This window comes from Erithacus rubecula, assembly GCF_903797595.1.
Source record: "Erithacus rubecula genome assembly, chromosome: 2".
In the NCBI taxonomy this organism is placed as follows: domain Eukaryota; kingdom Metazoa; phylum Chordata; class Aves; order Passeriformes; family Muscicapidae; genus Erithacus; species Erithacus rubecula.
In genome coordinates, this window is record NC_136685.1 from 94,982,027 (window position 1) to 94,998,964 (window position 16,938).

A 16,938-nucleotide genomic window follows, 5' to 3' on the forward strand; every position below is an offset into this window, starting at 1 on the left:
TTTTTTCTCCTTTCTTATTGCTAGCAGCTGGTATTGGAATTGACAAAGTGCCCAGGAAGCAGGCTAATGTCACCCATCAACCACCTCCACTGTCAAAAGCAGGCAATGCACGAACATTTCCAGTTCATTAGGACATGAGAAAACCCTCTAAATACTGCATGAACCACACAGGAGAACGCTGCAGACACTCTGTTCTCCAACTGGAATGGCTTTCAAACAATGCAGCATCTTAAACCCAAGATGCTTTAATAACCTTCCAGGCAAGGACCATTAAAGTAAAAAAACTCAACAGTAGTTTTACTTCTTAACGTGACTGAACACTTTTTTCTCTCTCTATTTTTATGTATATATATATTTATATAAAATATATCTATTATATACACACACATACATATATACTCATATATGTAAAACGCAAATGCAGATTCAGAGGCTCCAAAGCTGCCTCTAGGAGGGGCTGCTGTGTGCTTCCCAGATCGGTGTGGCTCAGCAGATGTCATCCACCAGCTTGGTGCCGCTGATGCCCCGGTAGGTGACCCTGCTGGGGCGCACCAGCACGCCGTGGTTCAGCCTGCAGCTGAAGTAGCGCTTCTCCCCCACCGAGCCGTCGTTCCTGCCCTTGGCACTGCGGAGCTCCAGCCCCAGCCAGATCCCTGGGGCAAAGTCCGTGGGGCCAATGTACCTGATGGTGCCCATTTCGTTGGAGCTGGTCAGGAGAACCTGGGAGCCTTCGTGCAGCTTGACGGGCCCCTCGTAGGGAGCTGCGCTGCTGCTGCTGCTCCAGCTGCGCCGCAGCACGGAGCTCTTGGATCTAGGCACAACAGAAAGACTTGTTGGGTTCCCTTTCTTTGTTATAAAATATCCAGGGCAAATCTGTAATTCAAGGAAGAGCATGGGGGGAAAAAACACATCCTCAAATCCCTTTTTAGAAAAAGTGTTTCGATCTCATGTCACTAACAAACCATGAAATAAATAACAGTAACAGGCTGCCACACTCAGCAGTCTGAAGCACTGGAAAAGCAATTTCCTTCACCCGATGCTAGGATCTACAATATTTACAGTGGGTGATAGTATTGGTAAAGTAAGCCATACAAAACATTTTATTTGGGGTTTAAAATAGTTTAACCAAAAGAACTTTTAACATACAACTGTCAGTCAGGATGACCAGAACAAAGAGAAGTCTGAACTTCACCCAGCTGTGTGAAAATACAAGTATCTGGAGAATATGCAGTGATGAATGACTGGAAAACAATTTTAATGTCAATGTGAATTCTAGGACTGTACTCCTGGATGCACATGGAAAAACAGTGTACTACTGGTCCATTTTGGAAAGCAAAAAAAATGAACATGTAAAGGTCTAGATATCCTATGAGCATTTTGAGCATACAGTTCTTTTGAGCAAAGCTAACAGCCAGCTCACCCAAGCACTTGAAACTCGTAACACTCACCTAACAAAGGCATTTCTTCTGTTTATCTCCTTTTGAGAAGATGCAGAAGTGGTGCTTAGACTGCGTCTAAAACCTGAGTGGAAAGATTAATAAGCTGTGTAGGAGCTCTTGAGGGGAAAAAAAAACCCTTATGAACATATATCCTTTGTATTTTTAATACTGCTTTCACTACATTTGCTGCACATTCTCCCCTCTAATTTGGAAATTAAATGATGAAACTTCTCATGAACATATATATGCCTATGTTTGGCTTGTCAGAGGGAACAGAAATTAAATTAAACCAAACAAGGGTAATTTGAAGGTCTTTTTACAAATAGCTTAAGTAGAGGAAAAGAAAACCAACTACTTCAAGTATGTTACATAAGTTTTAGTAATTTCATAGGGACGTCCCCCTGCTGATCCCATCATCAATCTCAATTTGTATCACAGAGCAGATTCCATTTCCCTTTCTCTCTGATTAGAATGCAATATTAGCAATAAGGGAAGACTGCCAACAATTTTAACTGATGTAATCCTTTCTGCCAGTAGAGTGTAAGAACAATATAGTATTTCACAGTTCCATCTCCAGCTACATTTTTAGGAGGGGAGCAGCCAGACTACTGGCTGGCATTTGGGGTCCCTGAAAATCTCTTGTGTTTTTGGAGAAGTTGGCCTTGTACAGTTGGCTGCAGAGCAGGGGCTGCCTCACCCAAATCCCAGAGTCTCACACTCCTACCTGGAAAAGTGTGAGTTACTTTACTCCATGAAGTCTCTGTGAGAGAATCCAGAGAACCCGTTAGCCTGAAAAGCAATAACACAATAACGAGGTCATTTCAACTCAACTCTGAACAAACCTGCTGGCTTCTTGTCAAATATTGATGAGGTTTTGATTCTTTCCTTCTCCATCTGCCCCAAAGAGACACCAACATTCCTACTGCACTCAGGTTGCTGTACGAGAAGTGCCTGGAGCAAATCAGTGTATTTGAGTTACTTGCCTCTCACCCATTGAGACAGCAGGTATGATTCTGAGGCAAGTTCCTAACAGTTTGCCTGAGCTGACTTATTCAGAGAAATAAAAGCAAGAACATGTCTGGCAGGGTAAGATACAAGTATAGGAGCAAAGAGTACAGAACTCCTTGGATGCTCTTCCTGGAACCTAAGGAAGAGACTACAAGAAAGTGGTGCATGCTTTGGATACTCCGCAATAGCTGGGATAAAAAGTGCATTTCCAGTCATGTCCAAGGGCAATTTCCTTTTATAATTCAATTTAGCAGAACACATCAGGATTGGATCATGAAAGTAAGGTTTAATGAATACAGACTATCAGAGGCCCTGGAATAAAAATACTTGAGGTAGCTGCAAGAGAAACAGGGAGAGATGCATTTCCACTTTTACACTCTTCTTTCAAAAAGCTGATCTAAAACCAGCAAGTTTTAATGTAGGTTACAAACTTCCATTTGCACAAGAAAACACCTGTATCTTCTGTATCTGTTCAAAAATCTGTCTCACATTGGAAATGTATTAAAAATCCTTTGGGAACCCAAACATGACTAGAGCTTCAGTGCTCACCTCTGTACACGAGATGGGGGTGCAAATATGCCATATCTAGGAAGGCAACTGAAGTACTGCACTCCTCCCACAGAGCCATCATTCTTCCCATGGGGCTTGTCCAATTCAACTCCACACCAGAACCCTGCATTGCAAAACAGTAAGATCAAGTGCTCTGTTTTGAACAAAACACTACAGGCTTTTCTTCATCTAGACCACTGGCACAGTTAGAATTCACCCACATCAAGGAAAACAGTTGCTAATCAGAAAATGTCAATATGCTAATAGTAAATATGAATATTATCAAATAGGCAATTATGCAAAAATTATACCCTAATACATCTAATTATCTCAGCATTTTTATATGCTTTCAATAAAATTACTGACATTTTAATTAATACAAAAAAGGTAAAACATTTGAAGAATATATATGTGTATGCATATATATATATATACACACACTAAAGTCAAATAGAATGTTACTGAGCATAACTAGTTACTGGACAACAAGGAGGCAGCAAGGAGCAGCACTGCTGCTTCACATTTCCCTCTTTAGTCCTCTGATCAGGTGGTTTATGCCTCATCTGAGATCATCAACAGTTAAATTAAAGTTTTGATATTAATTTGTTCTCTCTCTCCATCTAGAAAGTTATAATTAATACAAATTGCAAGGTTGGTTGTGTGATATCAAGAGAAGGGTGCAAGAACTGGAACTGGCCATCAATTAATCTCATACAGAACACTGAATAGGCAGCAAGATGTTAATGAGCTTGATCATTCATAACCTGTGATAAATGTGAGCTAATTACACAAAGGTGCTAAATTTCATACTCCATTAGTAGTCCTTATGCTATCCATCCCCAGAAGATTCAGAATTTAATTCAAGTCACTTGGTACTAAGACACTGGATAAAACTGTAATTCTAATTATCAGCTCACAAAACTCAAGAATGACAGCTTATGGATTAGAAGGGCTCAGTGTATCAGAAGTTCTCCCCTTCCCATTTTTAGAATTAAATAAAGATCTGCATTGCAGCAAAAGGAACAAACCTTGGGTAACTTCCAGAGCTTTGATACACATTAGAACTGAAATACTTAAATGTGCATCTGTTACATTTTCTATAAATTACTGGGTTAGCAAATGGTGATGATCTGACATATTTCCATCCTCACTTCTTACAACAGCATATTTTCCTCCAAAAAATTATGTTCCTGTTTTAAAGCAGAGAGGGAGGAGACTTAACACTGTCAAACAGCTTTTTGATTTCACAGTTGTTAGTGTGTGGGGGAAACATATATTTTTCTCCCTGATCACTTTGCCAGCAACAGCACAAAGAGTGATGACATTCAAGCCAGCTGCAGTTACCTGAGGGGGTAAAATCTGAGCAAGGGCTGCCTACAGTGAAACAAGCACAGAGCCTGTACCATGGCCTTGCATCCTGACTGGGTTTTTTACGTGCTGATGCCACCCAGTGTCACGACAGAGTATTGCCAATCACCCACCAATCACACAGCCCTCACCTAAAGCAGGCACTAAACCAGCACCTACCAACTGCTGCTGCATTACTCTTGCAGTAAGAGAAGATAAATTTGGTTACAATATTGAATTTGGAAATTAATTTCCATAATGTAGAACAACCAGCAGCCTTTGACAGCACTTGGCTTCACTGTAAAGTGTTTTCAGTAAGAGGAAGGGAGAAGGATGAGAAAATGGTGGTAGGGTTTGGGCTTTTTGAGATATTTGCAACTTTATTGATCTTGTGACCTAAAGGTTTGTTAGTTAAATTTTTAATGCTCACAATTACCCTCGTAAACATGTCAGTAAGTTAAGAAATGAGACTGGGACACGACATAAGAGTGCCACTATTTCAAGAGACAAGCTGTGTCAAAAATACAAAAAGTGAGGAGTAAATGCATGTGACCTCAATAAACTATATACCCCTTTGGAGACTAAACTGAGAATTTCAGAAAGCTTTGTTAAGAAGTTGGACTCTATGATCCTTGTGGATCCTGTATAACTCAGAATATTCTGTGATTCTGTAATACCAACAACTTCACCATCAAAGTATCTCTCCTACTTAAGTCATGATAGTAGACAAGTAAAAGTCAGTTTTTTAAACCATTATTTTTTCTTGACAGTTGTATTAAAGTAAGTAAAATACTCAGTGAAACATAGGGGGTGGGGAGGGGGGGCAGAGAGGAGAAGGAGAGGCAGGGAAAGAGTGAGGGGAAAAAAATGTATTACCATTCATGTGCTCACATGTAAGCTATTCCATACTAATTTGACAACATACACAGAGCATTGCACATACCTGGTGCAAATTTTGTTGTCCCATAAAATCTAACAGTGCCTGTTCTCTGTCCTACTACCAGTACTCTGTCCCCAACCTGGATTTCTCCATCAAGAGCATTTTTCCTCGTAGTTGGGGAACTGTACAGCCCTGGTCAAAAGAACAAGATCTGAAATTAATGAGATTAAAACTGTAAGACAGTTTTCAATAGTCAACTGATGAGTGAACACAGTATTTATCTCTAACCCGGTGTACCTTCAACACACAGCAACAAAAATTTTGCTTAGGCAAAAACTTGCTTTGTGCCAGCATAAAAACTGGACTACAGCCTTTCCTCTGCTCTGAAAAGGTACAGTGACCAACTATAAAAACACTTTGCATCTTGAAGATGTTACAAAAATCTTTCTAGACAGTTGCCAAATTTAGGTTTAGGTTAAACTACTTCACGAGTATCTTTCTTGAACTATCTCAGAATCTGAAACAACACAAGTAGTTCTACCCAAGCACTTAATGGAGCAGTGAACTCCCCACTGTGAAAATGCACAACAGACCATACCAGCACTAATCTTAGATGAGGCAGAAGACACTCTAGTCAGGGCCTTTTTACTGCTGCTCGTTGAGTTCCTCTTCTTGGAGTAATTCTGTTTGCCTTCCAAGGAGGCACTAGAAGAGGAAGAGCTGCTGTACCCAGGAAAACCTAAAGACATAAATGAAAGTTGTCCTTCAGGGATTGTATTTTGGAAAAGGACAGATTAAGCAGAAAGGAAAGCTTTTGTAATGTGGGAGTTATCTGCTCTCCATGGAGAGCAGAATACAAAGTAAAGAGCCAAAGTCAGACCTTGTTATACAGCATCTGTACAAACACCTGTCAGGAATGTCACGGGTACACATGACCCTGCCTTGGAATATGGTGATAGCTGAGTGCTAGAAGAGGTCTCCAAAAGCCCATCTTTATTCTATTCTATTTATTTTATTTTATGAAAGTTAATCTGAACAGTCCCAAGCATATTAAAACACATGAGCTTCAGTAATACAAGATCATACCAGCAGCCTTTCAGCATCCAGCCTACTAAAGATTTGATGAGAAATGGAAGGAAGGTGATATTATATGAGTGAATTATTGCCTGGATTAAAGCCTACTATATTCCATTACATACTATATTAATATTAAAATCTGTACTATAAAACAAGAATGGGAAATAAATCACTTATCTCCATTTGCAAACCCTAAAGTCTAAATTGTCCAGTAAGACTTATGTTCATCTTTCCTGCTTCCTATTCAAGGCTCTTCTTCTTCTCCCCTTCTGCCCAAAATGAGACAGGGTACAGGCAAGACACATCAATGTGAAAAATTAAGATACTGTTGCTTATCAAACTTTACAGACTTTTAAGAAGCTTAATCCATTAGTTTTCACAAACAGCTTGATATAGGCACAGGGTTAGTTTGTTAAATGTAATTTAATTCTCCAATTTTGCAAAACAGTAAAGAACTGAGGAAAGGCAAAGGCAGTGGGTCCAAACAAAAGCTGAGGACAGAAATCTGAAGACTGAGGTACTTTCTGCAGTTATGCTACAATGAAGAAAATGCAAATTACTGAGTAAACAGCTCCATGTCCGAGGTATAAACACACATGCATTTGCAAACATGCTACAAATCCTTATTTAGAAGCCAGTCCAGGGATGGATTCACTGGAGGTCAGACCACCATTTTTACAGGGATGCAACAGAAATGGCCCCAACTAAACCTGTCACCAAGATACTTCATTTTGTGGGAAGGCACAGGGTGAGAGAAGGAAGAGCAGAAAGGACCTCAGCAGGCCATATAATTGATTCCTTTTCCTTCAGGCAGAACAATTATTTGTTATAACATTCCTGGCAGGTATTTGGCCTGTTCCTAAAAACCTCCCATCAGGGAGATCTCAAGACTTCCCCAGTGCTGTATTTTACCACATAATTATCTCTAGTGTTACAGGGTTCCCCCCTACCAGTATAAAACCTCAATTCCCCCCCAGGTTAGATCAAGGTTTTTTTACCCCCACTACATATCCATGGTTATACTATCCCTTGTATTCCAAAGCTCCCTGTTTTATGCCTTTCATATTTTGTCTTTTAAATCACACAATCACAAATTTCAAGTCTTTACTCCTAAGTAATGTTTTATAAATCCAGTTGTTTTCTTTTCTGAATTCATAACTGTTCACTGTTCAGTCACAGAAAATATAAAAAGATGCTTTCCTTCACAGACCTGCTGGAGCAAGTCCAAAGGAGGCCATGAAGATGTTTGCTTTTATCAATACTTATATTATGATTTTAGAGACAAAACCTTAAAGGAGACAACTTTTAGGGTTTGTTCAAGACAGCTGAAAGTAAGGTCCCTTAGTGTTTCAAGTTCAGCAAAGTACTGCTGTGGTAGAAGTTGTTATCCAATTGTGAAACTAGATAAATGCAGAGAATAATTCACATGCAAAAGGCACTCTTTAAGAGCTAGTTTCATTTTTCATACCTGAAGCCTGTTATTGCAAGTCTGCCCTGATACAACACCAACACTGTTAAGCACTTTAAGATGGTAACACTTTATTACAGAATCATGAACACACAGATAGAGGAGAAAAAAAAAAATGCCAACAGAATATTAAAATCTAGGCAGCAACAATACAAGGCAAAAGGTCTCCCTCAGAAACCTCAGCTGGCAATTCTGCAGATCCTCTGCAAGATCATTACTAAGAGGCAGTTTTAAGGGCTTTTTTATGTTCCTGACAAAGTATTTGGACAGAAGTGGTTACCAAATGAACACAGCCAGACATCCATACAAATTACTTTGCCCCTAGAAAACTAAATACCTACAACCTGCTTGGGACTTGAATTAAACAAGCATGGCAGCTTTTTTCTGTAGTGTAGATACAGGGTTTTGGCAGAAGTAGGCAGCAATAATACTGACTCTACATACATACAAAGAATTTTTCTTAAGATGTTAAAAAAAATTTAAAATTATTTCATTACCATCTTTTGCAGGTACAGTTTTTCCTCTGTTAGCTGTCAGAAAGTTGTTTTCAGAAGCACTGTCTCTTTTTGTTCTATTTAGGCCTATAAAAAGAATATATACAATTAAATATACACATCCTAACAAGTAACAGTAATTTTACAACAAAGTCATGTACAAAAACAATTTGACAGATTTGCAGATTACCAGATGCATGGAAAAATGGATAAAACTGTACAATTCCTTAGATACTTGATAGAGAACTGCAGAATTGTTTTGATGGATAAGCACAGATATTAAACCCCTTAACACATTAAACCAGTCCAAACTATCTTGCCAAACAATAAACAAATGGTCTATAAAACACCAATTTTTATATTGGAGGAGATACACTTAAATCTTTCCAACAGTTATATCTATAACATTGACTTTAATAGTACTTAAGGTCTACTATTCACCAGTATTAATTTCACAATTTCTGCTTTAAAGATTACACATCAAGGTTTTGAGAGAGACTTCAGATCACATCTTCATTCAGACTGCAAATAATGATGTAAGCATGCCAATATGATTTTTAACAACTTCAATCTCAGATCAGCAATGCTGTGATATGTGTAGGAACTCATACTCTCACCTAAGTTATAACTTGCAAACAGTCATTTTGCATTTCTGACAGTTTCCTACCCTAACTCAATGAAGAACAAGCTTATCTATGATTTATCCTCTCCCTGTCACGAAAGAAAAATCACATCTGTTTTATTTAACTACATCTCTCAGTTTAATTTAGCCACAGAAACTGAATTAGTTTGCAAATGTAGTGTATTGCCCAAAATTTTATGGCCATTAAGGCATCAGATCAAAAACCTATATGTTTATGACTGAGAACACATCTCTTAATTTTATGTCACTAATCCTTTTCCTAGATACTCAAAAAATATCTTTTCTAATCACTCTGATGGATTATTCAAATCCAGTAGAACCAAATAAAATATTATAGGTATATTTTATTTTTGCAGCTTATAACCTTACCCATAAAAAGCACATTAATTTTTCTTGAATCATTACAAACCAATGTGTTCCAGGGAGGAAGTTTCAAGGGAAAAAACGTGACCTGATGATGCACAAAGACTGCAAATCCAAGTTCTGCCTCTGCAGCCTTGTCCTTCCCCTGCTCCTGCCAGCCAATGAGCCAGGCACAGTAATTCCAATGGAACCCTGTGCAAGGACTCCCTGCACAAAGCAGCTTCCAGACACTCACATCCAATGGATGTAAGCACTCCTGGGTAAATGATGCTTAACTCACTCTGATTTCTGCCTTAAATCAAGGTATCAAACGTTTAAATTTCACAAAGTCACAACTGCACCTTTTGGAACACAAAGGGTGGGTAATGACTAAACTGTGTGGAATGAAGCTGTCTGTGACAAAGGAAAAGTCCCTCCCATTACAGTTTAATGGGTTACACACAGTTTAGAGCTAAGTGAATCAAACATAGGAAAACATTTAACAGAAGAAGTCAGCTTGGATCTGCTCCTGAGCAGTACTCCTAACAAACTCTTTACCCAATAAGCTTTTTATGCAAGAAGCCCATTTATAAATAGCTTGAATCTTGTGCTAATTGTAAATACAGACACTTAAAACTTATTCCTCCCTCAATCTATGCAGAGAAGAGTTACATAAGTCATCCACAAAAAGCTGCCAAAATGCATCTTTTCCTGGCACCAGCCTGATGTATTGCTTCTACACCCTGCACATTATGGGAAAAGTGTGCAGTGTTTTAGGGTGCTTGGGAAAATTCAATAAGAATGTGTGTTATCTTCCATTCCTTAAGCTCTGCTGCCTTATTGTGAGTCACTTAAACAGGGCTCAAAAGGCAGAAGAGATGCTAATGAAATATTTACTGACATTATTACATAAGCAGACAAATATGGGGGGCCAGATTGTGCATGGCCAGCACTGCACACAGCAGGGATGAGCCTGTTCTCCCAACAACTTGGAACCTGAGCAGTCAGAAAACACAGATCATTCACTCCACAGGGAGGGAACTTACACAGAAGGATTAAGTAATTTGAGCAAATTACTAAGAAACTAAACCAGAGCCAGACACTGAGCCCATAACTCCAATCAGTGGACTGAGGCCTTATTACAAGGACAACCTTTCTCTTCTAATTTGGCACTGGTTTTACTCAGATAGTTTAATTAGCCTATAAAACATAATGAGTTTAATAGTTTCTTTACCAGTTTGCCAGAAAATTAATCTCTTCAATTTCCAGGCAGAAAGGTATATAGATTATTTACTAGATTTTCCTTCTTTGCAAATTCTCCAGGAATATCTTAGTAAATTGAACCTCATTAAGTTGAAACACTTAACTGATATCACAGCCAATTAGAAATTACTTTAATGGCTCAAGAATAAATGTTGTGTTGAGGGGTTTTCTGTATAGAGTATGTAAAGAATAGAAATTGTCACAGTACATCAGATCACTGTAATCACTCCACAGCTACACACAACATCCTTTCAGTGCCCAGTGAACTTCCAACCACAACAACATGGGAGTTAATGAATACCTTATCATCTCATCACAGGTTATGAACTAATTCCAAACAAGCATTGTAATACCAAGATTTACTCATTCTTGAAGATTAGTATCTCTCCATCCTCTGTAAACAGACAAGAAAACACTCACCAGAATTCACTTTGGAAGTTATGTGTGTCACATCTACTTTCTTGGATTTGACCAAAGGTGAAGACTGCACAGAAGAGCTTCGTACAGAGCTTTTCTTGTGGTCAGAAGCCTTGCTTATTTTGGAAAGGGGTGCAAAGATACCTGGAGACAAAATTGTATGTGCCAACAAAGAACCATGGATTATGGCAAAGTAACAAAAAATTGCAGCTACTCACTCTCACATCAATTAATTCAGGGGGCTATTTTTAGCTACCATCATAACTTGCTATGCTGACAAATCACTTGCAGGGTAGGAAGAACAAGCTCAAGTGAAGAGTGAAACCAAAATCCTTATCAAGCAACTTGAACAGAGTAAATTGGAAACACTCAATGAGATTACCAATTAGAATCTCCTATTTGTCCTAACAGTAGCACTCAGTCTCCACTGCTACAAAACACAACACCTTTGATGCCCTGTGTGGCCATGGCACCTCAATTAAAACACCTGAAGTGCAAAATTATAAAACCAGCATGAACGTCTTACCAAGGAAGACACAGCAGGTAAAGAAACATGGCTATTATTGTTACAGTAAAAACAAGAAGTTTCAACAGTATAGATGAAAAACCAGGAAATCTCAAGGAAATTTCAAGGAAATAACCAGAAATTTTTGACTGGTTGGTTGTTTCAGCCGTTTTGCAAATAGCTGCAGCCAAAACTTTAGGAACAGCTAAAGAACCAATAAATCAAACAAAGCACTACAGAGAAAAGCAACAGAATCTGCTACCTGTTTTTATCCTCCAAAACAGTTCATATATTCCAGTATTCTTTACAATTTGGTTTCAATATTTAAGAAAAAAGAAAATAAAGGCTATACCACGTTTTGGTGCACACTTGAAGTACTGGACTTTTCCAACACTCCCATTGTTCTTTCCTTCTGGTTCATCCAGCTCTACACCAGCCCACTGGCCACTGGCAAATTCTGTTGTGCCACAAAATCTTAAAGTACCAACCTAAGAGAAAAAGCATCAACACAGAATGGGTTTGTTAAACAAGAACTGTTCATGAGAAAATAATACTGTTTATGAAAAAGACAGCAAGTCATCTCCAAGCTTTTCATCACAAAATGCAAACACTTCCCTCACTTAATTCACACTCCTACCTTTCAACACCAGTCAATAAATTTTCCAAAAGGTCTTAGTCCTTTCTGTGTATATTTTGCATTAAACAGCAGCCATGGTTATGGACAGATGTCACAACAGAAAAGAATCAGACAGTAAGAACCACTGTAAACAGAGCTCTAGGTCAGCAAGGCACAACACATGCCCAATGAGAGGTTTTACTTTCACTGTTTATACAACAAGAATTCCAGAATCAGGGCTAGGCATCTTCCTGAATTGGAGGTTCCATAGAAATATTAGATTATACAAATCTCTGTGTGCATAAATACATACATACAAGTATATATATTTTATATATATAGCAAAGGTTCAAGGGTAACCTTCAGAGCATAATTAATTTTTTCTTTGGGAAAGATTCATAGGTCTTCTATTTCCTCCTTATGATTAAACAAAATTTGAAAAGCCAGCAAATGTTTTAAACATTTGCTGTTGCTTCAATATATGCTATAAATTCTGAGCAGATAAGCATATGAAGAATATCAAGACAGACCAGTCTTGCTGGTTGACCTCATTCTCCACAAATATGCATTATAAGCTCATACACTTCATCCAAACAGGGGAGGAACAACTACAAGAGATGCATTTAACATTGATTTGAATTGCTTTTTATATTTGATTTTTAAATTAGTTTTAGTAATAAACTTTGATCTTTCAGTTGCTCCTCATCTCTTGTGACCTTAATATTAGTTCATTTTACACTATTTACACTGTTTAATCCAACCCTCAGAGAGTAAACAGATAGAAACTTGTTTTTTGGTTTTTTTTACTATAAAACCTTCCTAGCTGCTCTTTCCTAATGTCTGTAAAGAAATCAAGACCACCCAGAGCCTCTTCTCTTATGCTGAAGATCTCCTTTATACTTGATTGTTATAGGCAGGTATGTCACACCAATGCTGAGACCTGTTAGCTACTGACACAGGGATCAAATGCAGCCAGGGGAAGTTTGGCCAAACAGCACCACAGGTTCCTACAATTCCTCCACTTACTTTCTAGGCACCAGCCAAAGGGCATTTACTATTTACTGAGCAGAGAGGAGAGATCAGCCAGCATCTTAACCCAGAGGTGGGAGATAGCAAAACTGCCCTAGGACCTGTGCAAGCAAGGAGCAGGGGCTCTCTCCCACAGGAGACAGAGCAGGAGCAGTTTTCTCCCAGCTGCTGGTCTCCCTGCATTCCCTTTTCATCAGATGGGATCCAAATGGACACTCAACCCAGCAGAGCAGGAGCTGGTGGAGCTGTGGGGCCCCAGTCACCACACATAAACACCTGCTCTGTACACAGCTTCCTACCCTGTCAGACAACTGGAATGACAGCAGTAGGAGTCAAGGGAGGGATCCATTCTCCCTCTGGCATTTACTGTGCTTGGCTCTCCAGCTTCATTAAAGCTGACATATCAGGAGACTGCAGAAGCAGGAAAGACAATAGGAACCTGTAAATATAGCTCACAAAAATGCTGCTGTTCCAAGTGTCCTCATCCCAGCTTCCATATTGCAGAATGAGAACTGATGCACAAGAAGGTTAAAAACAGGGCACCGTTGTCATCATCCTGCTTTCACTTTTGCTCCACCCTGCAGCAATTTAAGAGTATCGAGGGGGAGGGGAAGGCAGGGCTGAGAACAACTTCTCCATTCAGGCAAAGGGAAAAAAGGGGTGGGAAGCAATGTGGGAGCACTGCACAACAGCTCCTCACACAAAGGAAGGAAGGGAGGAAAGCTGCTGTGGAAATGAAATTCAAACAGCACAATCACATTCCTTCTTCCCACCTGCTCTAGAACACTTAAAGAAAAACAAGTTAGCTGCAAAGCCCTGCTGGCCTTTGACAGTACAAAAACAGTTTGCAACAACTTCTTAAAAAACACTGCAACAGCATAATCAATTGGAACAACAAAAGTAACCAAACCCAGGCAGCTCTATCCGTGCACAGTGAGCATTTTACAGCACAAACCATTCTGTGGGCCTTACTTAGAGGAAAGATACACAAGAGCACCAATTTCATCACTTTCTTGCTCTAAAGCCTCCATTAACTTGCACTTACATTATCTCCCCTTGCCACCACTGTGACTTCTGATAAAGCAACTTCTGTCTTTAAAGAATGAGTGACCTTCTGCACACATTTCAGTTAAAATGCCTTCTGCACATCTAGTGATTACTTTGCTTTCCCTGACCCAATTTCAAGAATACACCAAATTATAAAACACAATGGAAGCTGCTTCACACTCTTGCTGGAGATCACTTTAGAACATTTCAGTTGTGACAGTTAAAATTCTGAAGTTATATTAGGAAAGCTATTAAAGTGAAAGCTATTCAAATACAAAATTTTACTGACAAATGCTTTCAATATTTACCAGGAAAAAAGTACTTCTTTAAAAGAGTTTTAGCACTTATATCCCTTGCTATCAGAGCAAATAAAAAGTCTGAATACTGAACACAATATTAATGTTACAGTTTTCAAATATATTTTTAGAAAGCTGGCCATAATGGTAGCTTTTAAAAAGCTATTCACATTTGAGCTGGACCTCTATTAGCTACATCCTTATATTTCCAGAGAACCATGTAACAACCCTGTTGGCACAGCACTGCTTCAAAGATTTTAACTGCATTGCACCAGTGAAATTGGGTTACTGTAGACTAAGCAGAACTGAAGGGTTTTTTCCCTGCCTTCTGGAAACTATCAGGAGTACTTCAAAAATGCACATTCCTAATAAAGCTGGGCAATTCACAAAGTAATTTGTGAATTTTACCATCACTTTGATGTGACACCCAAAACGTTTATAAAAACTGAGCCATGCTGATGTACTATAGGAGACTGTTAAAAACCATTTAAAGACACAAAATGCAGCCTATGCCTGTCAAAACTGCTTTTCATAACAATGACTTTACCACACAACTCTTCAGTTTATTGCTTTCTGTAACCAGTTCCTTGCTGCAATCCAGAGATCACACCTTCCAGAAAGCATTTCAGACCCTCAAACTGAGGTCCATCTCCAAAGTGGTAAATAAATGGACTCTCCAGGAATTATAAGAGTACCAGAGTGGTGGCCATACCTTCTGTCCTGCAATAACAACACGATCTCCCAGTTTCAGGCCAAGTGATAAAAGCATGGCTCTGCCTGTGACGTGGTCATAGGTTGGAATCATGGCTTTGGAGATGTCACATGAGAGAGGGACTGCATCCAGCAGGATCTGCTTGATTTCCTTTGCACTGGCTGCTGCATCTGCCATTTCCAGTGGCATATCTACTGGATCAGGAACCACATCTGCTGGAATCTGCCCTTTGTCATCCTGTAGAAACATAACATAGCACAGGATTTAATGCTGTTACAAGTTAAACCTGATCAGGTGAAACTACAGCGTTTTAAGAAGTGTTTAATTGTCTTTATTAGATATTTTTTCTAGAATACAAACAACTGTGAAGAAACCCACATCTTCAAACAAGAATACCAAAACATCCTTAGATAGATCAGCTAGCATGTACAGCTCATCATTTTTGAAACCAACAAGTAACCAACATTTTCAAATTTAAGAATGTTGTTAGGACTCAGAACACCTGAAACAAAACACTTGTATGTATCTGTGTACCTGAACACAGAGTTAGGAAAGCCAGACAGAGTTCTGGTCTGTAATGCCAATACCAAAACACCAACTCCTCCCAAAGAATCTATCTTTACCCAGCATATAGCTTGTCCCTTGGTAAGGCTTATTCCAAATATAAGAGGAAATTTAATTATGTATGTTGCATGTATATAATATGCAAATGTGATGGCTCACATGAGCACCTAAATAAATCTGTTCAGGTTTGTCTAGACAGACTATCCTATGAGAGATAGGTTAAGAACAGAGTCCTTTCCAAACACACCCCACTCCCAGAGAGCCATGATCATGATTCCCTGCATGTCCTATGTGACAGGGTGACAGGACAAGTTGTTGGAGTACCAGCTCCCCTGGAGTTAACCTCAACTCCAGGCCAGCTGCCCAGATAGCAGGTACTGTCAGGCTGCTTCAGGAACAGTTCTACCTGCAGATTTCAGCAAAGAGTGGAGCTTTGGCTGTCTGCCCATTTTCACGATGTTTGTGGAAAAAAATAATCATCACAGTCTTCCAAATTTGTCTCAGCTGAGCCCCTGGATTCAAACATTACCAGATGTAATGATGCAGAGTAAGACTGTATTTGTTTTGGTCCTACAAGTTCAATGCTTCCTGAGCTCCCTCTCAATTCATCTCAAGGCTAAAAAAGTATAATCCTCACCCAGAATTTACTCTGTTCCCAAATGATCAAACTCTACACACTGCCTCTAATCAAAACTTTACTACAGGTTTGAGCAATTCAACACTCATCATTCCTTAAAAATCTCCAATCAATTTGTAATTAAAAAAATCACACTACCTTAAAAACAGGATATAGTTGAAGTTGAGTAGGTAGTTTGAGTTTGTAGTCATAACATTAGAGATTATTTTGGTCACATAAGTCTCATAATTCAGCCCACCAGGTGCCCTGCAAACCTCTATGTCAATACAAAGCACAGGCAGAGCAGTGGCAAGAAGGCCAAGTGGAAGCTCAGGGTTTCCCTTCTCAAGGGCACAGCCACCTCTGCCAGCTCAGAATGCTTGTGCAACTACAAAGCAGAGCTCCCTGTGACAACAGACTCCTAAACATACTGCCAGAGAGCTTCAGACACATTCATGCACACTGTATGAAGAGACAAAGAAGAAACCCACCATTTTTTAGGAGATCTAGATTGAATATCATGGGCAATAAAGTTCCAGAAGATTTCACATCAACAGTGCTACATAAAATAATGAATTTTGAGTACCCTTAATACAACTATGAGTTCTCATTTGAAACAACCCCTA

At 39.1% G+C, this 16,938-nt stretch overlaps 1 protein-coding gene across 4 annotated transcripts in view; it reads right to left on the bottom strand.

Moving 5' to 3' along the window:
* Positions 1-483: 483 nt before the first annotated feature.
* CLIP4 (CAP-Gly domain containing linker protein family member 4) overlaps positions 484-16,938 on the bottom strand; it is a 29,246-nt gene continuing 12,791 nt past the window's right edge. For all 4 annotated transcript variants that reach the window (XM_079298163.1, XM_079298161.1, XM_079298162.1 and 1 more), the window contains 10 exons: positions 15,133-15,369; positions 11,785-11,920; positions 10,931-11,071; positions 8,266-8,349; positions 5,822-5,962; positions 5,287-5,415; positions 2,997-3,120; positions 2,164-2,228; positions 1,449-1,521; positions 484-811 (listed from right to left, as the gene is read on the bottom strand). In XM_079298163.1, the coding sequence (XP_079154289.1) occupies positions 487-811; positions 1,449-1,521; positions 2,164-2,228; positions 2,997-3,120; positions 5,287-5,415; positions 5,822-5,962; positions 8,266-8,349; positions 10,931-11,071; positions 11,785-11,920; positions 15,133-15,369 (1,455 nt within the window). In that variant the 3' untranslated portion in view covers positions 484-486. The remainder of the gene's footprint in view (positions 812-1,448; positions 1,522-2,163; positions 2,229-2,996; positions 3,121-5,286; positions 5,416-5,821; positions 5,963-8,265; positions 8,350-10,930; positions 11,072-11,784; positions 11,921-15,132; positions 15,370-16,938) is intronic.